The sequence below is a fragment of the Rattus rattus genome, chromosome 11 (genome assembly GCF_011064425.1).
Source record: "Rattus rattus isolate New Zealand chromosome 11, Rrattus_CSIRO_v1, whole genome shotgun sequence".
Taxonomy (NCBI): Eukaryota; Metazoa; Chordata; class Mammalia; order Rodentia; family Muridae; genus Rattus; species Rattus rattus.
The window spans coordinates 39,801,638-39,829,371 of record NC_046164.1 but is presented as its reverse complement, the minus strand read 5'-3'; the positions used below and the strand labels follow the sequence as shown (position 1 = coordinate 39,829,371).

General features: G+C 34.1%; 1 protein-coding gene across 1 annotated transcript in view; it reads left to right on the top strand.

Annotated features, from left to right (window-relative positions):
• Tecrl (trans-2,3-enoyl-CoA reductase like) overlaps positions 1-27,734 on the top strand; it is a 64,215-nt gene that overhangs the window by 11,615 nt on the left and 24,866 nt on the right. Inside the window, exons 2-4 of the mRNA XM_032916600.1 lie at positions 2,622-2,673; positions 18,402-18,446; positions 22,116-22,219. Of these exons, the coding sequence (XP_032772491.1) occupies positions 2,622-2,673; positions 18,402-18,446; positions 22,116-22,219 (201 nt within the window). The remainder of the gene's footprint in view (positions 1-2,621; positions 2,674-18,401; positions 18,447-22,115; positions 22,220-27,734) is intronic.

Below are 27,734 nucleotides of genomic sequence, written 5' to 3'. Positions count from 1 at the left end.
ACACTTATCAGTGAATACATATCATGTGTGTTTTTTTGTGTGTGTGGATTAACACAGTCATGAAACTTCTCACAACAAACCCAAAAGAAGAGAAACACACAAGTATTTCTTTATTTGTATATAACAATGACTTATGACAATGCCTATATTAATGTGATATTCAGTTATCCTGTAGGAGATCCATGAAAACTGTCTGAAAGGAAAAGGCCGCTCAGAGAAAGTTACTGGGGCATTGACTTAGCAGTAACAAACTTTCCTTACTTTGTTTATGGATCCTCCAATTGATTTCTTCTACCTTCTCTTCAGAACCTGAAATTATTTCTCCCACTTTATTCAATCTGTTGGTAAGACTTCCCCTAAGATTTTACTTTATTTCTTGAGTATCTTACTTAAACTTATATTTCAATTTGTCATTTAGTGATTCAGTTTCTTTATGAGATTATATTTTCATATCTTGAATTGTTTTCCTTACTTCATTTTTATAATGTCTTCTTTGAGGTATTTATTCATAACCTCTTTGAAGTCCTTGACCTCATTCATAGTTCCTATCTTGAAATCATTGTCTTATACTTTAGCCAAACTAGTTTTTAAGAGAATATTAAAATAGGAGTTTTGGTTGCTGGAAAAGGCATATTATCTCACTTGTATGTTTCTGTGTTTTTGAGCTTATATCTTTGTATCTGGAGTTAAAATGTGTGTGATGTTTCTTGACGCCATGTGGGTGTTCAGGTATTTGATTGCTATTATACGGTATGAAATCTTGTGTATCAGTATCATAGTGATATCTTTCAGTGTTGGGATCACTCGAGTTTTAGTGTTCAGATTCCAACTGAAAACAGATCTGAAGTGCTGACTGGAAATCTTGGTTCGTACTCGGAGCAGACCCAAATTAATTGTGTGCTTTGTGGTAGTGAAACTGGACTGAGCTGTGAGGTTTATACAGGAGTGTTTGGTATCCAGCTCCATGGAGAATTGAAAGAACAGAGAAATAGGTAACCCTTGTTCTACCACAGAAGGCAGTGAGTCTCAAGGGAATCGAGTGATCTGGGAGGACAGGCTGAAGTGGGCAGCAAAGGCAAGCATATTGGTACCCTAAGGGAGTCAGAATGGAATAAATAAAGGAGGGCATAGTTAGTGTGCACTGGTCTCTACCAATAGTGATAGCTGTGAGCTCCATAGAAGGTGGTGGGTCCGATTAGAGGTGGATGGGTTGTCACAAAAGAATGGGGTGAATAGCTGAGGAAGTGAGAAGATGAAGAACTATGAGTAGTCTACTTCTGTACCCGGATTGGCAGCCCAGTGCCAAGGAGATGGGTATGGGCCAGGAGGATGGAGTGAGGCATTTTCAGTGAGAAGCATAAGAAAAACTGGGGGTCAGAAAGGAATAAGGAAAGGAAAGTACAGGTAGCCTACCTGGGTCTGTGCCAAGGGTGGTAGCTGTCAATAACATAAACATCTTAACAGTACTGAGATATTGGTCATAATTTTAGTAAGCAGGGAATGTAAACTAAATATATCTATTGTTTATTGTAGTATGACTGTAATACACTGCAAAGTAATTGGATAACTATTATTGTGCATGATCTTTCATGCATTTTTTGAATTATTTTAAAATATCCATATTTAGATATGGATACAAGATATTTATCCATATTTAGATATAGATAACAAGATTCAATTTTGTTAACCATGTTTACTTACATGATAACCATATATTTCACCAATCTCCTAAACCACTGGAGAAAAAAAATCGTCATAATAAGTGATATTATTTTGTACTTTCAAAGACTATTCATTAGTAAATGAAAGGAATGAGTGGTAAAAAAGAATTTTGAACTCTGGAAATTGATGTAAATTGAAAGTCAAGAAGCACTATAATGGCTTGATGTATTAGGATGCAACTCTTAGCATCAGTAATTTCCAAATGTAAATAAATAAAACCCAGGTGCATTTATAAATGAATTATTTTCAGTAAATAGAGATAAAAATTCAGTAAACCTATTATATGATGTATGTGTTTTAGTGTACTTTTATTGTAGTCAGTTGAGAATTGTTGTGGAATATTTTACCATAAATTGATTAGTGAGATCATGTTAACGACTTGTCTCAAAACGGTTCTATGTATCATAAAAGTTTTAATGTATCTTCTGTATGAGTCAAATGCGCATCATACAGCACCTGTCTCTCAATAAATCATTTTGCTTTGTTTTAATCAGTCAAACTTTTTACTCAATATTCTTTTTATTGTTGAGGACAGAAACCCAATATTTTGAAAAGATGAAAATTTTAAAGATATGCTTTAGAGGAATATATTGATTGGACTAAACTACTATTGCTGTATGTAAATAAAAATTTCAAATGTAGTATTAACTTTTATTATTACTTGTTAAAGTAGAATTTAAAAAGGGGAACTCCCTTATAGAAGAAGGGGAGAGGGGATGGAAGAGGGGGCTTATGTCTGGGAAACAGAGAAAGGGAATAACATTTAAAATGTAAATAAAAAATATCCAATAAAAATTTAAAGTTATTAAATTTAAATTTAATGACATTTTACCAATGTCAGTTTATTAAATATTTGTTTAGCAATTATGTTTTTCTTATAATTGTTTTCCTTCTTTCAGGTAACACAAACGTCAACTATTTATGATGTCAAACAGAAGTTTCACAAAGCATGTGAGTTTTATTATTTATTAAAACGTGTTAACATATTTTCAAATTGGCTCAAATTTTTTCTCTAAGAAATTCAGTAATTAGTAATTATTAAATGTAATGAATGACCTTTACATTTCGTACACATTTTGACGTTTAATATTCAACAGCTTTTTCAGTACTGGTTATAAAAATTCATGCCACTATTCATGAGCCAGGTGCGTATCTTGTGAACAATACCCCAAGAAAAATCTTCAGTTTCTTAATTTAAAGTATATATAAAATTGTTTTAATGTGTAGTTCAATGTTCCTTGTAATGAAGACATTTTAAAATATAAAGACATTAACTGTAAAAACATTTCTTTTATAATAGAACAAAATGTTAAATAATGATTTTATTCCAACTATTTAAATAAGTTAAATTTATTCCATAAAAACTATTTTTAAAAACCTATAAATTACTGTGCTTAAACCTATTGATGGGTAACTTTATTTTGTGAACAAAAATCCCCATAAATTGCTTGAAAATATTCACATTTTGCATACATGTATGTATACTCTCTATATAGCCTTTATAATGAAATTTATTCTAATTCTCAAAAATGAAAATAAAATTACTGGAAATTACAAATTTGACTATTTAAAGAGATTAATGGTAGAGACATTTTCCAAATAGATGATTCTCTATATGCATAGCTCATTTCTCTCATGAAAGTTCTTCAGTGTGGTACATTTATTATTTATAAACCTGTATTGATATACAATAATGTGCCACTGCCTTGAGGATTAGGATATATCATTAGATTCCATACTTTCATAATTTTTAAAATTTTATTTATTTTTACTTTTTACTCCTTATTTACAGTCCAGATTTCATACTCTTCCCAGCCTGCTCCATCCACTCCCTATTCCGTACCTCGCCCCCACAGTGTCCAAGAGGATGAACCTACCCTCCCACCTCCATTCCCACCCCACCTGACCTCTCTACTCCCTGGGGCCTCAAGTCTCTCTAGAGAGAGTTAGGTGCATCTTCTCTCACTGAATCCAAACCAGGAAGCCCTCTGCTTTATATGTTTTGGGGCTTCATATCAGCTGGTGTATGCTGCCTGGTTGGTGGCTCAGTGTTTGAGAGATCTCGGGGGATCCAGGTCAGTTGAGACTGCTGGCCTTCCCAGCAGTTTTGTGACCAATTATATGGTCAATTTCGGAGAAGGTACCTTGAACTACTGAGAAGACAGTATATTCTTTTGTTTTAGAGTAAAATGTTCTGAAGATGTCTGTTAAATCCATTCGGTTCAAAACCTCTATTAGTTTCACTGTATCTCTCTTTAGTTTCTGTTTCAATGACCTGTCCATCATTGAGAGTGTGATGTTGATGTCTACCATTATTATTGTGTGGGGCTCAATGTGAGTTTTGAGCTTTAGTAAAGTTTCTTTAACAAATGTGGATGCCATTGCATTTGGGGCATAGATGTTCATAATTGAGACTTTCTCTTAGTGGAAGTTTCCTTTGATGAATATAAAGTGTCCTTCCTCATCACTTGATAACTGTTGAAAATTCATTTCATTGGATACTAGGATGGCAACTCTAGTTGTTACTTTCAGACTACTTGATTCGAAGACTTTTTTCCAGCCTTTTATTCTAAGGTAGCATCTGCCTTTGTTATTGAAGTGCGTTTCTTGTATGCAGCAAAATGCTGGATCCTGTGTGCATATCCAGTCTATTAGTTTACAACTTTTTATTGGAGAATTGAATCAGTTGATGTTGAGAGATATTAAAGACAAATCATTGTTAGTTCCTGTAACGTTCATTGCTGGAGGTGGTATTATGTGTATGTGTATCTCTCTCTCTCTCTCTCTCTCTCTCTCTCTCTCTCTCTCTCTCTCTCTCTCTGGCTTTGTTGTAAGATGATTAATATCTTATATTTTTCCTTTGGCGTAGGACTCTGTAGGACTAGATTGGTAGATAGATATTGTTTGTACTTGGTTTTGTCCTGAGATATTTTGATTCCTTCTTCTACGTTGATTAAGAGTTTGCTGAGTATAGTAGCCTGGGCTGGCATTTGTGTTCTCTTAGGGTGTGCATGACCTCTACCCAGACTCTTCTGGATGTTAGTGTCTCTGTTGAAAAATCTGGTATAATTCTGATAAGTCTGCCTTTATATGTGACTTGACCTTTTCCCCTTGCAGCTTTTAATATTCTTTCCATGTTCTATGCATTTATTGTTTTGATTATTATGTGATGAGAGGATTTTCTTTTCTGGTACAATCTATGTGGTGTTCTAGAAGCTTCTTGTATATTTCTGGCCTTCTGATTTTTGTGGGGTTTTTTTGTTTTTGTTTTTTTTTTAGGTTAGGGAAGTTTTCTTCTATGATTTTTGTTGAAAATGTTTTTAGGTCCTTTGAGGCAGGAATCTTTGCTCTCCTCTTTTCCTATTATTCTTAGATTTGATTTTTACATTGTTTCTTGGATTTCCCGGATGTTTTGGGATAGAAGATTTTTACCTTTTTGAATTTTTTTTACAGTTGTGTTCATATCTTCTACATTATCTTCTACACCTGATACTCTCTCTTCTATCTTTTATATTCAGCTGGTGATGCTTGCATCTGTAATCCCTGACCTTTTTCCTAATTTTTCCATTTCAAGGATTACCTCCATTTGTGTTTTCTTTATTGTTTCTACTTGTCCTTTTAGGTCTTGGAATGCTTTCCTCAATTGCTTCACCTTTTAGATTGTGTTTTCTTGTATTTCTTTAAGAGATTTATTTGCTTCCTCTTCAGGGGCTTCTAGTTGTTTACTCGTGTTTTTCTGTATTTGTTTCAATGAATTATTTACATCTCTTTTAAAGGACTCTACTCTCTTCATGAGATAGAATTTTAGGTCAGTTTCCTGATTTTCAGTTGTGTTAGTGTATCCAGGGCTTCCTGGGGTGGAGAACCAGGTTTTGTTCTTATAATGGCTTGTTCTTAAGTTCTTGCACTTGTGTCTCACCATCTGATTATACCTGGTGTTTGCTGGTCTGGGTGTCTCTGTCTGGAGCTTCCCTCCTGTGACCCTGGGTTCCTGCCAGTCTCCTGGTAGGACTGTGGCCCTGGCTGTAGCAGACCTCCTGCCCTGCTTGTAGCTGTTCTCCTCGGAGGCCTTCAGACTGTGGGGTCTGTTATCCTGTGTGTAGAGGAAAAACTGTCCTGAGTGTGAAGTACCTCCTGGAGGCCTTGAGACTGTGGTGTCTTCAGAGGATCAGACAAGCTGGTACTCTGTCCTGGCAGATGGCACTGGCTGGAAGGGCCTATATTATATAATTTTAAAGATGCATTTTAACATGTTTTATTGAACAGAACTTGTGTTTTGGAGAATATATTCTAATTCATAATCATATTGTTTCATTGTATGAAAATTGAAGCTAAACTCAATGAATAATAAAATTATTTCTTTAAAATAATAGAAAATTTTAATTGATATATAGGTTTATATATAGCCATCCCCATGCTATGACAAGTTCAGTCACAGTGCAGTGCAAATAGTAACATCATTTGTATTATAAGAAAGTCACCTATACAGGATTAAATACATTTATTATTATTATTATTATTATTATTATTATTATTACTTTTTTGTGAGCAAGGCATGGATAGCTGATCACAGTTAAAGCATTCTTTTTTTTAATCTTTATTAACTTGACATTTCTGTCATTTGTGACTTTCCATCACTTTATAAACATGCTCTTCTTTCTGCAACCATCTAATAAGCAAGCTTAAGTCAGTAACTTTTAAGTACTTTATGGTTGACTAATGGACTGGAAGTTATGAATTGCACTAGAAAATTTTCTCTTTCTCTGTTGCTTTCATTTGCTTGCTAATCACTGATGAAAAATAATTTTAAGAAAATAGTTTTATTTCCAGAAAACTCTATTATATCTATTAAGATGAATGTTTTGGAATATGTTTTCCTGACTTTTCTTTAAATTCTTTATTATACCAATGATTCATCATGCAGACAATTTATGATGCTCATGTCTAAGACAGACCCTGTACATAGTTGTTCTTAACGGATTTTTAAATTTTATTTTGGTATTTATTTTTGTGTGTATGTGTATGAATATATGGATTTGTACATGTGTACCGTGGCATGAGAGTGGAGGTCATAGGACACGTTTTATGAATTAGTACTCTTTTTTACAGTAGGTGAGTCCTGTGGATTGTATGCCCCTTGTCAGACTTAGCTGAAAGAGATTTTAACTACTGAATTCTTATGCTGACCCCTGAATGTATCTGTCATATATACTTTTCTACAGAAGGGACAGAATTTTTACTGAGGAATTACAATATGCTGAATGGTTTAATTTTGCTTTTGAGGGTTACTGATTCTCTAAGAAAGAGAAAGTTTTTGATAATTTCTGAATTTGGAAATAAGTGCATGTGATTTGAAAGTAAGAGACAGAATTTATTTTACTTTCTTGAGTAAAAAATTTTTCGGCACAGTATTTAATTCACGTGGTTGATTTCCTTTTAATAATTTTTAATAACTGAAAAAGAACACTTAAAAAATCAAATATTTTTACTGCTATTACTGTTTCTGAGTTACCAAGGGAACAAAGGGAGAAAAAGCCGATTTTATGAAGTGACCTGGAACAGTCCCCATTAAGTTCCAGATCTTTACAGACTAGGGGAAGGGAGTTAGTGACTGTAACATTATATCAGTAAACTTCTTAAAGTTAATATCTATTCACTGGTGATTCTTCTCCCAAATTCTGGCTTTATTTACATTTTGTTTCTGTCATTCAGTATACAGTCTGAAAAAATTGCATAACTCAAGACACAGAGGAAGGCAATCCATACACTATAGATTAAATTTCAAGAAATAATTTGAAAACTGATATCTTCCTTAATTGAGTAACTTATTAAATATTAAAGAATGCCTACAAACTCCTTGTCTCTACAAAGCATTAGCATTTCTTGAATTTCTTCTCTGTAATTTGCTCAAGGTATAGTTAGTAAGATATTAAAAAGTTAATAAAATTTATTCAAGTTTTACAGAAGAAATACCTCTGAATATTTAGTACTACTTGGAAGTATGTAAATTTTGATTTATTTTTAGGTAATATGTGACCAAAATTAAAATGCTTCCAATATTCTAAAGGGAAAGTAGTTTTCATTTAAAAAATATTTCATTTAAAAATATTTTATATATATATTAATATATATATTAATATTCCATGTTTTGGGGAACTTTCCTAGCTTCTTTGTCACTAACTCGAAAAGAAAATTGAAATGAGCTGGTGAACTGTGTTTCTCTGGGGATCCATCAGGAATAGCCTTAAGCTCATGCTCAATGCTTTGTGGGATCTGTGCTCAGTAATTGTCTCTGTTTGCTTAGAACTCTTCGAAGTTTCATCACACTCTAGAGGGAATCTTGTCTTTTCATAGATTGAAATATAATCTGTTTTGAATCCCAACTAGCTAAAGATACATGTGAATATGTAGAACCTCTAAGGTGGTAGCATTATGCAGTAAGCCTGTAAGGTGGTAGCATTATGCAGTAAGCTTTAGAAGATGTGACCTCACCTGAAGAAGCACATCAACAGAGGGTGACTTTTAAAGCTCTTGCCTTAGTCTTATCTTATCTCAGTTCCATTTAGCTTCTCCATTTCAAGCTTCAGGTTGAGGGACTGATCTCTCAGCTTCCTACTCCTGTCACCATGCCTTCTGCTTGCCACCAAGCCTCCCCAATCACCATGGAATCCTAAGCCTCTGGAAACACAAGCCCAAACAAACACTTTTATCATATGTTGCATTAGTAATGATGTTTTATCAGAGCCACAAAAAAGTAACGGAAACAATTACTTTTCTTAAAATTATATTGTACACTAGCATCCATTCTTCTGCAAATTGCATGATTTTATTTTTATATCTCACAAATGTTCTATTGAATGTATGAATTACATTTTCATTAGCATCTGTTGACGGACATAGAGACTGGATTTGCTTGTTTCCTACTGTGAAGTGAACACTGTAATACATACAAGTCTGGTCTTACCTACATCACAGGACATGGCGTTCCTTGATTATATGAGCAAGAGTGGTATAGGTGGGCCATAAGATAATTCTATTTTCAATGTTTTAGAAATTGTCCAGTTAATTCACATAGAAGTTGTGCTTTAGTCTCCCTCCAACTATATGCGGGTTTTCCTTTTCTCATATTTTCTTCAGTGATAGTTTTAATCTTATTTTTCTGTTAGTGACTGGTTTCACTTGCATGAGTTGATATTTCAAAGTAATTTAAATTTGCATATCCACAAGTCTCTGATTTCTAGCATGATTGACCACTTTAATTTAGATTTGTTTTTAGAAAAGTTCTTTTTTTTTTTTTTTTATATTCCGGGCTAAGCTGTAATTCACTGTAAATTCAGATTGGCCTCTAACTTACACAGACCCACCTTCCTCTGTCTCCAGAGTACTATATTAAAACCATACCTGGCTACACTTTTATATTTTTGTAATAATTACTTGTAGCTCTTTTTTGACAGTTGCCTGTTTTTTCCCATTGGTCCATTTATGCGTTGGCAGCTTTGTTCCTTTGATGATTAATGTTTTCTGTTCTTCAAATACTATAGATTTCCCTCTTTCTCTAAAGGTAATGATTTTCTCTCATTCTTCGGGCTGTCCACTTAGGCTGTTGATGGTTTCTTTTCTCTAAGGCTGTCTTTATTCCATGTATTTCATTTGGCCAACCTTTGTGGCCATATCCATTGCTATTGTGATTCTATTCACACTAATTTTCAACTGCAACTATGTCCCTAAGTGTTTCCTTTTTTTTTTCCTGTTTACCAATTGTATTGTTTCCTGCTTTAAATTAAGTTCTCTGATGCAGTTTCAGTTGATATTTTGTGCACAAGAGAAGTGGATGTAATTTTATCCATTTGATTGCATATGCGCTTTGTTGCCATCACCACTACCTGAAAGGATGGTATCTTTCCACAGGCGTCCTTTGTTAAAGCTTAGGCTTCTATAGCCAGAGGAATTTATCTCTGAGCCTTCACAATGCTCCATTGGTTTATCCATCTGTTTGTGCCAGTATCACGATAGCATGATATCTTTATCACTATGGTTAGAATCATTTCAATTTAGGGAATGTGATGTCTCTGACTTTCCTTAGGCTTGGAATTGTTTGCATACTCATAGCCCTGCCCGCAGTGTGTGTGTGTGTGTGTGTGTGTGTGTGTGTGTGTGTGTGTGTGTGTGTGTGTGTGTGTTTGTGTGAATATCCATAAATTTCCATAATTGTAAGACTGATTTTTTTTTACTTCTGTGAATGATGTACTGGAATTATATGAAGATATGATTGGATCTGTAGCTTTATTTTAGTAGTATCATGTTTCCTAGTTTATTTTCAAAAGAATGGAGGTGGCTAAATCACAAGAAAGACAATTCTAAGGACTCAGTGCTCCTGGATACACGTACTGTATGAGCATTTGGACACACTCGCTAGCTTATGGACTCTAGGAAAGGCTAAGTAGTCTTCGAGGAGAGAGTCAAGTGCTATTTACAGAAGTGTGAGTTACTCGATATGCATCACAGATTCCTGTTCTGTCTCTGGACACTGGAGCAGGTTGCTGTAGCCGCTCTACATTGTAGCAATAAAGGGATGACTACAGAGCTAACATTTTTGTGAACAGGAAGATTTTGTAAGGCAGGATTGTAAAGACTGATGCATGAACTTACAGGCCTTTTCTTGTGTTGAACTTGAAAGATATTTTACAGCTGGTTGAGTATCGAGGAATATACTCCTGGAAAGAGAAATGAGCAGCAATGAGTGGACTGAAAAGGACTGAAGTCCTATTAACTTTGCCAAGCATGGGAATCTGTTCAGGAGAGATAGCTCTCAAAAGGAACATAGTGGAGTAATAATTTTTGAATATTGTGAATATTTGATTCTTATTCTACCTAGAGACTGGTTGTGTAAAAGAAGCAAGTGCTACTATTCAGGGACATTTTGTATAAAGATAATCATTGAGGAACAGCCACATGTGGAGATCTTTTACATGGGGAAAACCACTGAAATCAAAGAGAGAGTAGAAAATAAACTGCACATGTTAAGCTGTTCCAAACAAGGGCATGCACTGATGTGTTATGAGTCCAGGTGGCATGGGAGCTCTTCTCTAAGCACCTTGAGCACCAGCCATTTCGTATGGGACAAGGTTTTATGGGGCAACAATGTGCAGTCTTCTGAATGAGTGCAGTTATTCTTATTAACGAATAACCCTGCATTTGAAAAGACCAAAAATGAATGGAAGTTGAAGCTCATCGGCCTTAGCAAAATTCCCAATAATATCAGCTTTGTTGTAGACTTTCAGAAACCTTGACACTCTTTCATTAACTTGTACGGATTTCATCGCTACTAGCACCCGGCAGTTTACACAGCTAAATAATATGTATATTAGTCCTGCTTTACCACATGGCCAATACTACATGGAGATATCTACATATTTATAACTACTGAGAAAGAGAGAGAACAATTGACATAAAGAAATTGATCTAAAGAGATTTCTTCCAGTGATTGAAATATGTCAACATCTGTTGCCTTCCACTGAAAGACCAAAGCCAATCTATGAGGCTATCAGTGTCAACGACTGTTTTCCCGCATGTACCCTTCAGTGATCAAGAACCAGAAGTGCTTAACATGAGAAAGGAAGATTGGTGTGCTAGGTCAGAGAGCAAACTTACTTTTCCTCTGCCATTTTGTTCTATCCAGATGTTCCACAGGGTGAATCGTGCCAGCCTACATGGGACTGTAAGCTAGCTTCATTGCTCAACTTCCATAGGTCTCAGCTGCCATTGACTGGTTACTTTGGGAATCATGGTACGCTTTATTAGTGTCATCTCACTTTTGCTGGGTTCAAGTAATATCCATCTCACCCAATTAAATGTTGCTTGTTGCACATTGATTCCGTGTAGGTATTATCAACCGTTCGTTTTTGAGACAATGAAGAACATGAAAAGTTGAAGTCCCTAGTGGGCATTTTTCAGTTCTAATGCTTTTCTCTGATTTCTCATGAATCTCAGACTAATTGCTCTTTGCTCTGGGCTATTTGTATTAATATCTTTTATTAATATCTTTATTCAAACCTCAAAGTCATCAGATTTTAAGTAGTGGATGCACTTATGATAAATATATTTTTAACTGTAAGCACCTTGTTTTTAACACTGGCTAGTAATGTTTATGTTACATAAATTTGCTCTCTTTAATCTCAGGCTTTTTCCAAATCTTTTGCTACTTGTTTTTCTCTTTAAGGGTGTGTGTGTGTGTGTGTGTGTGTGTGTGTGTGTGTGTGTGTGTGTAATTCTTTAACTGAGATGGGGTTTCCTTATACCAGGTGGCACTTCAACTATCTATATAGCACAGGGTGATTTTGAACTCCTGATCTTCCTGACTCTACCTCCCAAGTGATAAGATTGCAAACATGTCTCACCAGGATTGTTTTTATTTTTTGGTTGGGTTTCTAAGTGATACAAGATATTATACACTGAAATATTTTATGTGTACAGAGTTTCTCACATTGAAAAATTCATTTCAGGTTTCATCTTCTTATTTCAAAACCAGAACAAGCCACCATCTAAAAGTTATAATGATATACATTATATATCTATATATGTATATGTATAAAGAGAAACAGAGACAGAGGGACAAAAGTGACAGAAAATAAATCTCTGACATAAATTGTTTTTAGATATATGGGTCTATATATAGGTTAGTTGACTGTAGTAATTTTCATGATACATGAATTTTTAAAGATTAGTTTGCCTGTTTCTTTCTAACCCAATGTTAAGAGCTGGTAGTCATAGCTACCCTCTGAGTGAATGACCTAGGTGTTCTGCACTTCATTTATTCGTTCTGACCACAAACTTCTGGAAATCCTTGCAGAGAAGAAACACGTCAGAGATTTGAGATCGTTATATTATTTTAGGTTATCCTCCTATTTCTTAATAGGTCAGAGTCTTTGTTTATTCGGGTTAATTTTTCTTTATTTATTTGAGTTTTCTTATTTAAACCATGTCTCTATCTTCCTGAAAAGACTTTTGCTCTGCAATATTGATTATATACTTCTATGCTATCCTGTTTCTCTTACCCAAGCACTGTAATATCAACATTACATTACATTCTAGCCATTACATTTTTTTCCTTTTTTGGTATGCAAAAGTGTTCCCATTTTATGGTTGCTGATTTGCATGAAATAGTTTCAGTGGTTGGGAAGGAGGACGCAAACACTTCTTTCTTTCTTACAGATTCATAAACACTGTTCCACATCTCCTATTAAACCCGAAGTGCCTGCCTGGAATCACGGTCCAGTTTAGCTTGATTAGCTCATTATGTCTGTAGTATTTATAAAACTGCGAGGCAACGGTTTGCCATGAGTACATGTGTGTCTAATTATACTGAAACTGTGTAGTGAGTGCATCACTCCCAACAAATGAAACAATTATTTTAGAGAATTAAAGAAGCCAGAGGTTGGAGCACATCAAGGAGTCATTTCAGGTGATGTGTTATGTTAGTTTTGACAAAAAAAAGCACCAGAAGTTATGCCCTGTTGGTACTGACTCATAAAATACTGTAGCAACTGCGTTATTGCAATACACAAAAGACATCCTGCCTTTGTGCTTTCTTTATAGCTTTGTTATCTCTGTGTAGCGAGTTTATTTTGTGAAAATAAAAACTTCACATTGCAATGGGGCTTTCGGCTACAGGAAAGCTAAACTCTAGGCTGCTACCAATACCAGAAAGAGCAAACAGAGGCAGTTATTGGGGAAATATTTGTAAAAATAAAAAGATAGTTTTGTGAACTTATGCTACTTTCAAATAAAACAGCTTCCCTTTTTAAGATATAAGATCAATATTTCAAGGTCCTTCATAAATAAGTCATGGAATTATAAGTTAAAATGAGAATAATTCACAGAATTTGCATTATTATTTTTAAATCTTTTTTGTTCATTACAAGGATAATAATGACTATCATTACCTTCCATAAGCAAATTAAAAACTATTCTATAATTAGAATAGTTATATTGTTATAATTTTATGTTATAATTGTGTATGATACTTTATTTGCTCAATGTCTTCTTTCGATGTTATTCTTTTCTATGATGTCTTAATTCTAATAGGAAGAAATTATTTTTTAAACTCAAAGATGGTCTAATGATCTTTTAAGAACTTATAAAGTAGTGAGTGAGCTATAAATCAGAAATCTACACAGATAAAAGCAACCAGAAAAATATAAAGAACACAAAATACTTTTATGTATGTGATGCGATGTGAAAATATAATTGCTGAAACACAAGCACCAAAAAATAAAAGGTGGCACACATCTTTGTTGAAAAATTGTTCATAGTGTTTGAAACCCTGCAAAATATGTCAATGGTCATTAGGGAAACACTTTGTGAGTATTACATATATGTTAATTATAATATATAATTAAAATATATGTCACATATATTACATATAATTCTATGTAATTCTATAATTAAATATCAGTCTTTCTATACAAATGTTATATATAATATACAATAATAAATAATTTTATATATCATTTATATGTATTGTATATATAAACTCTATATAGAAACAACACTTTAAAATTTTAAAGCAGAGAGAACAAAATATTTAGAATCAAAATAAAAATAAACTATCCACTAAAACTAATTGGTGAGTGCAGTGAAAACACTGGTTTCATAGTCTCTACATTCACTGATTCCATACTTATTTTATTGATATCCTACAATGTGGATAAAACCAACTTTTTCCTAATGTTTATGTTTTATATCCAATCATATATGTGTTCATGTGTATATATGTTCATATGATGGATATGATGGATATGTATATATACACATATATGTATATGTATATATAGATATGTATATATGTGTATGATACACACATACACTTTAATTTGAGAAGAATGTAACTACTTTCACTCATATTTAGGAAAGCATCTTCCTTTAGCCTGGTGAAGCTTTTCTAACACCCTTGCTTATGCTCTCAGTTTACTTGTTGTCTTCAAAAGATTGTCTTGAATGGGGCGTTATCTGAAATGTGCCTGTTAACTGTTAAGTTCACAATGGGTTTTCATTCAGACCTCCAATTATTTTGATTTAATCTAGAAAGTTACTGTACATTAATTCCAACATATGTGTGTGATACACATCAATGATAAGAATCCAATTGCTACTCCTTTCAGTATATATACATGCTTACCAGGTATAAAAATCTGTTTTCCTCCAATTAGGCCTCTAGCTATTCTCTTAAATAACTGTGGCTGGTTTATTTAACTTTTGGAGGGGTGGGTTAGGCATCGCTTTCATTTCTGAACATCCCTCTTTCGGATGAACATATGCTAAATTTCAGAAAAATCTCATAAAAACCATCACTATTTATCATGTTTCATGCTTCCCATGAATATCTCATTTTTACCGTTCTGTACGTTCTGAAAAATGAAGCAGGTGTGAAGCTCATGTATATTTTTATTTAATATGATCACAATATCTATTATATCGTGTGTTTAGAAAATTTTCTCTCCTTTATAACGCCAATGCTCTGCTAACACACTCGCTTTATGCTCTCAATTTACTTGGCGGTCTTAGAGAGTTTACCTTGAATAGGCTATCATTTGAGACGCACCTGGCAGCCGTCAAGTCCACAGTGAGTTTTCAATGAGATTTCCAATTATTTTGATTTAATCTGGAAAGTTACTGTACATTAAGTCAAGTTTATTTCACAGTTGAAAAAGACATGTAAAAATCTTTCTATTTGATTTTAAAAGTATCCCGAATTATTTAACTCTAATGTTATATTATTAACTATAATTCTTTTTACAGTATAAAAGACACATTGGGGTGATGACCCAACGTTTTGCTCAAGTGTTGGTAATCAAAAAGTATTTAAGACCTGCTTGTCCTCTCCTGCCTTTGGTCATTTCCTAGGAGTGAATGGTGAATTAATCTGCATTATTGGGCACATGCTGTATTAGGTTATATTATTTCTGATACAATTTCAAAATAAAATGGACACTATTTGTCTATCCAGTTTGATTTTTTATATGCACTGCCTTTTACAAAACATGTTACAATGTTGTAAGTACATTGATTCTGTTATCTTTACTTGCCTAGTGAATCATCAGCGATATGTAATGTAATGAAATATATTTTACTTGTGGCAAAGCTCCATTATTTTTCACAGTGTTATTGAATAATGTTAGGAATGATTTTTAAGGTGTGATCAGAATACGATAGCTATTATGCAAGTTTTCTCTTTCAACTGATAAGACTATTATTCATTATTATTGGGGAGACTCTTATAATGATAATTTACCTGTGACACCATAACCCAATATCAGCGTTGCTTATATCTTCAAGCTATTTAAACATGCTAAGATCTGTTACATAGTTGAAGTCCCTTATACAGATAGACAGACACACACACAGAAGTTGAAAAAAATTGCAAATTGATTTCTTGCTACAATACACTCCATACACATATAGATACACACACACACACACACACACACACACATATATATACAACTTGTTTATGTGTATGTGTATATAAGTGTATGTATGTATGTATCTGTGTATGTATATATGTATATGTGTATGTGTTTGTATGTATTATATATTTGTATGTTCATGTGCATGTATATATGTATCTGTGTGTGTGTCTATTCATACGATACATATATACATATACATAGACACACAAGTATATGTGAATATTTAGAACAATAGTTATTTTTGCTTTGGCATTTCCATCCAAGGTGGCATTATAAGTTGTTATAGAAAGTGACATATTAAGCAGATGACATTTGAAATATAAATACATAAAATATCCAAGAAAAATAAAATTCAAAAATATGTAAAAAAAGAAAGTGATGTTTTCAATGAATATTATTAAAATAAACAGAACCTGGTTACTTATGTATAAATTTCATAGGAGCTCAATTACTATCATTAAAATGCTAATCAAATGGCTTGTACTTGGTTCAATATCAATTGTCACACATGATAAATTAAAACTGTTGACTTTTCTATGGCATTTTGTTACATCATATGTTATTTGTCTGAAGGTCATGATGTAGCAGAACTCCTCTTAAACTTTTTCAGTAAATAGTGGTAGCTTACAAATTAAACTTCAAATGAATATATAAGTCATAAGTAGTGAGATAGTGCAAAGGGCGAGAAAACAATGGCTTTATCTGGAGCATATCCTAAAATGATGTCTCAGTATTTGTGTGTAAACTTCATAATCATCATCCCTAACTTTGTTTATGATTAAGCCTAAGTACCCTTTAGTTTATCATAAATTATTTAAGATTTTCCCATGACAATCTCCTTACACAAGTACCTTTTGATGTAAACTCAGAAATAGTTCACTCTTTTAGTTCAGTAGTGCACAACTTTACCACTTCTAATTATTAAAACATTTGAGAGACACAGCCAGAATACAGCAAATACATAGGCGAATGCCAGCAGCAAACCACTGAACTGAGAACGGGACCCCCGTTGAAGGAATCAGAGAAAGGACTGGAAGAGCTTGAAGGGGCTCGAGACCCCATATGAACAACAATGCCAACCAATCAGAGCTTCCAGGGACTAAGCCACTACCCAAAGACTATACATGGACTGACCCTGGGCTTCAACCTCATATGTAGCAATGAATAGCCTAGTAAGATCACCAGTGGAAGGGGAAGCCCTTGGTCCTGCCAAGACTGAACCCCCAGTGAACGTGATTGTTGGGGCAGGGCAGTAATGGGGGGAAGGGGAATAACAATCGAAATGTAAATAAGAAATACTCAAGTTAATAAAGATGTGAAAAAATAAAAAAATTAAAACATTTGCTTTTTAAACGTATTTACTTTAACAACTCGGGATGGTGCTATGTAGCTCAGTCTGACCTTGCACTCCTAATTCTGGTTGAGCCTCCAGGATGATGGTACTGTCCTTGTGTGCCCAAATTGTTCTCACTGTTAATAATAGTTAAAATGTATTTTGGGGAAATAAATAATGGAAGAATTTCCTTAAAAATTAGATAAAATTGTTCAACATTTACTTCAATAGACATTTAATAGAATTGCATATAATTTATTTTCAGTAGAAACAGGTTATCTTTGAATTTAAAAATCATTTTTCAATATGGAAATATGTTATTAAAATGTTAAGGACTTCTTGTAAAGAAGTATTATTCTATCTATTCATATAGGTTGCTGAAAAAGAAATTTTAAATTGATATTCCTGTAATTATTGATATAGTCACAACATTCCAAGTCGATCATTCATATTATTTTAACGGAGCTCTTCACTTCTGTAGATATTCTGAGGGATAGTCTAAGACTGTGGGTCTTATGCTGACAGAGCACTTACTCCAAATGAAGATTTATTTACAGGTACCAAAGTTAGAGAAATTTCCAGTGAAATAAATATGTAAAAATTATTATTGAAGAATTAATTACACTATCTACCTTGGCTCTCTGGGACCACAAGAATTGGTACATGCTCATAACCTGAGCATATCTTCATAGTCAAGTCATAATGTGATCCAGTACCCTCCCACTACTACGAGTTACACTCCTCCAAAGGGAACTACTGGGTCTGTTTCACACTGAGTACCTACCTTATTTCCTTTCTCATAAGGATTGTGTCTTCCCTCTAAGTTTTAAAGCTAACTCTCTGTCTTTACTGATTAAATGTTATTTTTCACTGTGCAGGTCCAAAGTGGTACCCTTCTCGAATTGGCCTACAGCTAGAATATGGTAAGACCAATTTCAACCGATCAATTTGTAATTGAGAATCTGTCCTCAGAAGTCAACTCATTTATTACCTAATGTATACATGTAAATACTATTTCATTTGAATCCAACACTCCAGTGTTTCTGCCTTTTATCATTGAACATTAGTTTTTGAAAATTCCATTTTGATTTAACAAATAGAATACTATGATAAAGGGGGGGCAAAAAAATTAATGAACTTGGGAAAAATGCAGCATTCTCTCATAGAAGTAATTTCAACAGATAAATATACAAATGTAAAAATGAGTCTTACTTAAAATCTAATCCTATTGATATTGCACCAATATTATCTCAACCTAGCATTTAAAACATTATATTTATATGAGTGCTGTGGATAGAATTAGATATTTGCAAGATGCATTTTTAAAATTTTAGTCATGTTGTATAGTAGCACCTATTAAGGAGTTGCCACCTCATACATTGAATTTTTTCTTCCTTTGCTAATATTCATCATTCTTAAATTTCACTAGAGTTTAAGTCAAATCCCTATTTCTCAAAAAAAAAGTTTAAAGACACTGTTTTTTCACTACATATATGACCATATATGTCTTATTTTTATGGTCCTCCACAATGTACGGCTTATACTAAATGAAATGTTTGCATTATTCGAACGAATTCCTAACACAAAAACGTCTGTGTGAGAGTGCCACAGGCATCAGTGTCAAATAGAATTTCCATTTAAGGCATACTCTAAGGGACGAAAGGATTTATGTGTTAGCACAAATCTTCTGGTGGCTGAAACAGTTGGGACCAGGTAGTGGCTTGAGCAAAATAAAACTTCTAAGTACCTGTTTGGATAGAAATTTGAGTATTTACCTTTTTGAGGGAATGAGTGAATTATTTAACTGAAGTTAGCAGTGTATTGTGAAAATAAGTGTCTCTTACTTACCTCAGTTTTTAGTTGACTATTCTACTTACCTATACATGGGACATTGATTGTTTTGTACAGCTAACAAAAAAAGACAACAAATTCAGTCAATATTTATTTTTATCCTTGGTGTGTGCATGTGTGCATGCGTGCTTGCATGTGTGTGCATGCGTGTTTGCGTGTGTGTGTGTGTGTGTGTGTGTGTGTGTGTGTATATGTGTGTGTGATGTTTCTACAGAAATCTGTAGAAGCCAAAAGGGGTCATAGAATATTCTAGAACTAAAATTACAGACAGTTTTATTCAGCATGGGTGTGGCATCACTACTTGGGTCTTCCAGAAAAGCAGCCAACTTTCGCAAGAGCAGAGCCACCATCGCAGTTCCATTAGGCTAAAAGTTTATGATCAACGTTTTTTATGAATATATAATAACCTCAAGCACTACCATAGAAAAGGAAAAGGTGAGTCTGAGTGTCCCTCGCGCTCCTTCTCGCCAGCAAGAAAACACGCATGGGCATAGGAATCCTAGCTGCGACCAAACTTTAATAATATCTTATGGAGAGCCCCAGTGCCAACATGGCGCTATATACCCCTAGCGCCGGGCGATCCACACCTGATTGGTTGCTTACCATGATCTCATAAGGCACGCCCGGAGTGGCAAAAGACCTCTTTGAAGGCACTCTTGCACATGCGCACACAGTTAACTTCCTGAAAGGGAGTCGGCTGGCACGGCGAAGGCCGGCGCCATCTTGTCTAGCTCGGCCTTCCACCTGGGGCGCAGTGAAAGCCAGCGCCATCTAGTGGTGGCGCATGTTATTGCAGCCCTCTACATCTGAGCAAATCGGTACCATGACTACTGAGAAGCGCTCCTTGAATGCATTTGACAGTGTAATTTGCATAATAAGCATTGCCCCATGAAATTATAATCTTAATTTTCTCATCCAATAGATACTGTTAAAAAACAAACTTAGTATAATTTTTGTGTACTAAGTAGGAAACCCAGTGGCTCTTTGAACTGGTTGTAATTCGTTGACCATGGCTAGACTCATACATTCTGCTGAAATCACCATTAGCCTATGACTGATCTTGTATGCACAGAATCACAAGAACTCTACTGTGAGCCAATCAATGTGCTTCCTTCCCTTTAGTAGAACAAACAGACCACATGAATAAGAAAAGAGGCAGTCAAGAATTTTGAGGCCTAGCTTTAGAACTGTCAAGCTCTCTCTCAGATAATCTGTGGACTAAAGCAATCAGGAGACCATCCATCTTCTGAGAGTCAGAAAGAAGATACCCATGACATACTAAAAATGGCACAGAATTAAATTAATTTTGTCCACACCTGTTTTACTGTGTTACTGCTTCCCAGAGTTCCAGTTGGTAGACTTGAATTGCTAGTAGTTAATATCATTGAAATGCTATATTAAGAAACTGAAACATGGGTATAAGCAAGTTTTGATTTCATAACTACCAATATGGAAAATCGTAGTGCACACCTTGCATACAAAATCCATGCCAAATACCTAAATGTAGGGTATGTTCCTGAATCAAGCCCATTGTTTAGAACAATTATCTGAAGACAGGCTTGCCCTGAGCTTGCTTGGGAAGGAAATCATGGGCTCTTAAATAGATAAAGCTTGATCTATGAGGGTGGCAAGTCCATTGTCTTGGCTTGCACACTGTCTCTGTATACTTTTCTTTAGATAGTGACACTTTCTGGGAAGGCAAAGGACAAAACTCCTTACTCCTAAATTAGAGAGTAGAACTAGGCAATAGAGGGAAAAATGACTCAGAGAGAAAAGGGTTTGTTATGCATATGTGTATCCTCTGTACTCACAGCAGATGTAGACTAGGAGCAAGAGTACTGGCTAAGGGAGGTATTATCAGGAAGATTCTGGGAGTTTAAGAAGAGATGGAAAATGAAAGGAGAATACTGAGAACAGTTTCTGTCTTCCACCCACACATGTCTAAGAGAATGCACAAACACATAAATCTCCCTAGACACTCACACAGGAAGAGAGGGAGAGAGGGAGAGAGGGAGAGAGGGAGAGAGAGAGAGAGCATGATTAATTATTTACCTAGTTTCTTTTCAGAATGTCCTATTGCTGAGAATACATTAAAAACAAATATTCCAATGCTTTATTCCTATGTTTACAAAGAAAACAGAACAATACAAATTTATTTCTCTTTTAAAGAACCCAACAAATATACAAATCAAAAAAAGATACAAAAACATCCAAATATTTGATCTTACAAACATTCTATGATCTTAGGTGTGATTGTTATAGTAATATTGACTATTTTGATTTCAAATTGCTTTCTATGTCATGTTCACTCCTTGTTGTTATATAAGTTAGTAAAAAAAATGAAATGTAAGAGCAATCTTCATTCACTCTCTCTATATAAAAACACAATATATTATAGTAATATATAAATTATCTAGGTTTTCTCTCTAAGAAACACTAAAGCTTAACTCAAGCGATGGTTGAGTTGAACTTAAATAGGAAAAATCTTGAGGGTCATTGCTTTCTTTTAACTAAGGCTAAAGACTTACTACATTTTGATATTAAAGCTTTTGGAAAACTGTGTATCAGGAACATTGATATATAAATTACTCAAATAAAATGGTTGTCTGATAATATTAAGATTTGATATATAATACAGACTGGTTAAAACTAAGTAGTTACCAGTTTCATATTAAGAAACTTTTTGTCACTGGGTCATGAAATAATATTTCAATATTATTTCCTCATTGCTTTTACTTTAGGTGGTCCATACTTGAAGGATTATATCACGATTCAAAGTTTTGCAGCTTCTTCAATTATCACACTCTATTTTACAGACTTGGGTCAGCAAGTTGGGTGGACCACGGTAAGTGTCCATTGGAACCTATGATCTCGTTTTTTTTTTTAATTTTATGTTTATTCTTTAGGCTTTGTTTTATCTAAGTGATAGGAGTTGAACCCAGTGCCCTACTCAGTTAAGTTAATCTCTGACCATTTCTGTCAAATACATTGATATTGAAATTCTACACTGCAAATGTGTCTTTAAGAAATGTTGAGTTCCCCTGCACTCAAACTGAAGACTTTCTGGTATTTTGAGAAGAAATTAATTAAACCATATACTCAGGAAGAAACTGTGGGAAGACTTTATGAAGAGCTAAAAAATTCAAGGGGATCCAAAAATAATTAAATAATTATATACATAGATAATAACACATAATAATAAATCATTGAAGACCACCATATTTCAAAAGAACTTCCTCATAGATCTGTAACATTCTACTATAGTTATGACAAAATCGCTGGACAAAGTTTTATTGAAACACTATATTTTTGTGGTATAAAGAAAGAAAGCAATTTTTTTCATATTATTCTACTGAAAAAGAGGGGTCCATTGTTTACTTTATTCTTTGTTGAGTGGTGTTGTTCTAGCTTTGGGTTTATGGGTACATTCTCTTGCCTACTTTATTTATTTTTTTTGGAGGGTAGTTCTTAAAATTGCTACCTCTGAATGTAATGATTTAGAAACAGGAGGACTACATTAAAGGAAATGAAAGGGGAAAGTTCTTGAAACCACTCCAAGAGATCGAACGACTCATGATCGATGCAATCAATTAATAGAAAGTTTCCGCAGTCAAAGTAAGCTCCATAGATCTCTTAGTGCAAAGAAAAATCAAAGGTGATAAGCAATTCTTACAATGATATGTGGAGAATGTGGCCTTCTCTGTCAACATTTTCATTTCACAATAGGCCTCTTTCATGTATTCTCTTCAAAAATGAACACTTATGTTTTGCATTACAATGTAATATATTTGTAAAGTTTTTTATTTCCAGTTTTTTTTAATTCAGATAGATTTTGTTTTATTGACACTAAAATTAGGGTTATCATTCATAATGTTTTGAGTAGCTTTTTTATACGCTCAATTTTAAAATTGATAAATAGGGAAATGGAGAGAGCTCAGCACTTAAACCTGGCAGAGGTTCCGGGTTCAATTCTCTGTACCCACCACACTTCTCATTATTCTCAGCCCCATAACCTTCTTGGGGTCTTCAGAGGCAATGCATGTCTATGCTATAAAGACATAAAATAAACAAATGAGTATTGTAAAAAAAATCTAATAATCATGGATGCTCAGTTATATGTTAAAAACTTTCTCTAAGCATACATTTATGTTTATATTTATTAATTAGTGTTGCCGTATTTATTACCTTTCCAAGTTAATTCTTTTCTTTTTTTAATTGATATATTTCTTTACTTATATTTCAAATGTCATTCCCTTTCCCACATTCCTATCCATAAGCCCCTACTCCTACCCTCCCCCATACAGATATTCCCCCCATACATCCCCTTTACCACATCCCCCATATTCTCCTGTCCTGGGGGTCCAACCTTGGCAGGACCAAGGGCTTCCCCTTCCCCTCATGCCCCAACAAGGCTATTCTCTGCTACATATGCAGTTGGAGCCCTGGGTTAGTCTATGTATAGTCTTTCTGTAATGGTTTAGTCTCTGAAAGCTCTGATTAGTTGGCATTGTTGTTCTTATGGGGTTGCAAGCTCCTTCAACTCTTTTAATCCTTTCTCTAATTCCTCCAAAGGGGGTGCTGTTCTCAGTTCAGTGGTTTGCTGCTACTATTGACCTCTGTATTGGACATCCTTTGATGATTGCTCAAAACCTATTTTCACCACACCCTGTTATCTAATAATACTAATTTTCATCATTTTTGCATTCATCACTGTGTGTGTATGCATTCATAGCTCTAAGCTATTTTTCTCTAGCATATACTCTAGTTTGGGCTATGTAATTCAAGATACAAATTTATTTAATCACCAAGAAATTGCTGATCTATCATACTATTTCTGAGTGGTTAGTTGTTTCTTAATTATTAACAACTGATCTTTTCTTATGCAATTTATTTCTTATATTTAGAGAATGCTTCATATGGGATCACATAGGTTTGGGAAAAATATTTACTTTTCTCTAAGTCTTGTTTCCTTGGGAGTAACCCTGTTTCATGAATATTAGGTTTTATTTAATTGTTATCAATTTATTTTACATATCTATAATGAAGGTCATTGGAAATGTGATGGTCTTCAATGATTTATTATTGGGTGCTATTATATGTGTACATAATTAATTGTTTGGGGCCCTCTTGAATTTTTAGTGCTCTTCCTAAAATATTCACCCTGTTACTTCCTGGATATATGATTTGAAATTAATTTCTCCTCATGGAAAAATTGTTGAGCTTGAGTATAAGAGGATTTAACAACATTTTTTTGAAGACATGATTTCAGTGTTTTATATTGACTCCTACGTTTAATTCATACACATAGGATTAGCGCATCATAACATGAGTAAGAGGGTCAGGCCTTTGTACTTACATCACTCCCAACCCGTGACCCCCAGCAATTAGATGGATGCCAATTTGGACCTGTCACTAGACCTCCTTTCATTCAGTCTCTTCTCCATTTTGTCCCTGCAGTTCTTTTAGACAGGAACAATTATGAGTCAGAAATTTTGACTGTGGGTTGGCAACCAGTTCCTGCACTTGGGGCCTGTCTATCTAGTGGAGGAGGACTCCTCACGTTTCCTCCCCCCATTGTTGGGCATTTTGACTCAGGACACCACATTGACTCTGGGAAGTCTCCCACATCCCAGTTCTCTGGGATTTTCTAGAGCATCTCCCTACCTCCCACACCCAGAAACTACATATTTCCATTCATTCTTCTGTCCCTTTGTGCTTCTCTCCTGTTCCCCCCACCTAATACCTGTTCTCCTTTCCCCCTCCCCTCTCCTTCCCCTCTTCTGCTCTCTTCCCTCCCTCCCTCTGCCTTCCATGATTTTCCCCCTTCTAAGTGGGATTGAAGCATCCTCATTATGGCTTTCTTTCATGTTAAACTTCATATGATCTTTGGGTTTTATCATGGATATTCTGTACTTTTTAGCTAATATCCACTTATCAGTGAGTACAAATGATGCTTGCCTTTTAGGGTCTTGGTTACCTTAATCAGGATAATATTTTCTAGTTCCATTAATTTGCCTGCAAAAATCATGATATTCTTGTTCTTAATAGCTAAATAGTATTTTATTGTATAAATGAATGAATGATATTTTCTGTATCCATTCTTTGGTTGAGGGACATCTGGGTTGTTTCCAGCTTCTGGCTATTATAAAGAAAGTTGTAATTAACATGGTGGAGCAACTTTCAAGTATGTGCCCAGGAATGTATAGCTGGGTCTTCAGATAGAACTATTTCCAATTTTCTGAGGAACCATCAGATTCCCAGAGTGGTTGTACCAGTTTGCAATCCCACCAGCAAGGCGGAGTGTTCCTCTTTCTCCACATCCTCACCAACATATGTTGTCACTTTTGTTTTGATCTTAGCTATTCTGATTGGTGTGATCTCAGGGTCATTTTGATTTGCATTTCCCTGATGACTAAAGATGGTGAATGTTTCTTTAAGTGCTTTTAGTCATTTGGGATTCCTTTGTTGAGAATTCTGTTTAACCTCTTTTTTTATTTATTTTTTTAATATTTTGATATATTTATTTTAAGTGAAAACAACTACTTTTAACTTCTAGAATTATAATGTCCGTTTATACCGAATTCTTTGAGAAATTATTTTGGGTTTTTTTGAGTTTAATTTCTTGAGTTCTTTATATATGTTAGATATGATAAATGGGACCTGATGAGACTTAGAAGCTTCTGTAAGGCAAAGGACACCATCAATATGGCAAATTGGCACCCTACAGATTGGGAAAAAATATTCACTGATACTACATTTGATAATTTTCAGTATCTAAATTTTCTATCTTTCCCTTTTCTTCCTTGAGCACAAAGTTATATGCATGTAAGCACAAGTATGTTAATCCTGTTATTTGAATCTCCAATAAGATTATGTATTAAGATATGATGTTACTCTTGATTTGAATCATGATATCTCCAGTTCTAATGTACATAAATTTAGGAAAAATGTAGGGTTTTTCTATAAAAATATTAATGAATTCTCAAAATCAAGATGAAATTGAACATTAAGACAATTTAACTTATTCCAGATGAATAGTGGCATTAATGACATTGGAAATTCTTTATGAAACCCATGACTGAAACAATTCCTTATTTAGATATTTTTTGTGGAGACAACCATTTTTAAGGTCACCTTTAGTCTTGATAGATAGCATATATTGTTTTAAATGTTTCTTTATAAAAAAGGTTGAAAAAGTGTGCTGCTGCTTTTTTATGATCCTCAAAGCTTCGTAGTCATACTCAATCACTGCTCCAGAGAATATTTTTACAACTATAACAACAACAACATAACAACAACTATAAAAACACCAACATAACAACAACACTATAACAACAACAACTATAACAACAACAAAACAACAGCAACATAACAACAACAACATAACAACTATAACAACAACATAACAACAACATAACAACAACTATAACAACAACATAACAACAACTATAACAACAACAACTATAACAACAGCAACATAACAACAACAACACAACTATAACATCAACAACCTACCAACAACAACATAACAACAACAACATAACAACAACTATAACACAACATAACAACAACATAACAACAACTATAACAACAACATAACAACAACTATAACAACAACAACTATAACAACAGCGACATAACAACAACAACTACAACAATAGCAACATAAAAACAACAACTATAACAACAGCAACATAAAAAGTTAATCTAGGTTTGTAATGACTCAACATCTCATTCCTGGAAATACCTTAAAACAGTGCTTTGATTAGATTTTTACTTTTAACTCACTATTATGATTTGTTGGATTTGCTTAGTGCATACGGATGATTTACATAGTGGATTATTCACATGAGAGTTGGAATAAAGACAAAGAAAAGAAAGCAATACTTGTCTAATATGATACCATAGTAGATGGCACTTACTAATGCAAAGTGATCTTACTCTTGGGAAACTACAAACAATTTAATTCACAGCTGTCATTTGTTTAACAGCTGTTTAATTCCACAGTGTTTTTATTGTTGATTTCCAATTATTCTGAGGTATGCTATTTAATTTGTTCTCAGAAGTAAAGTCAAACATAAAATAAGAAAGCAAACTATCAACTTCATAATAATAATAAAAGTAAAGATAATTTTCAAAAAATTATAAATTTACTAAAGAAAGTTTAAGCACAAAATTACCTAATTTGTAACTAATGTTTTTAAAATTATTTTTATGGAAACATTTCTGTCTCTTTATGGTAATTCACATGGTCATTGAATACTTGATGGTATTCAATCAACACACTCAAACATCTATCAACCTTCTCTCTAATAAGAAAATGACGGTATCTAACCAGAACACATACAAATGTGTTTTTT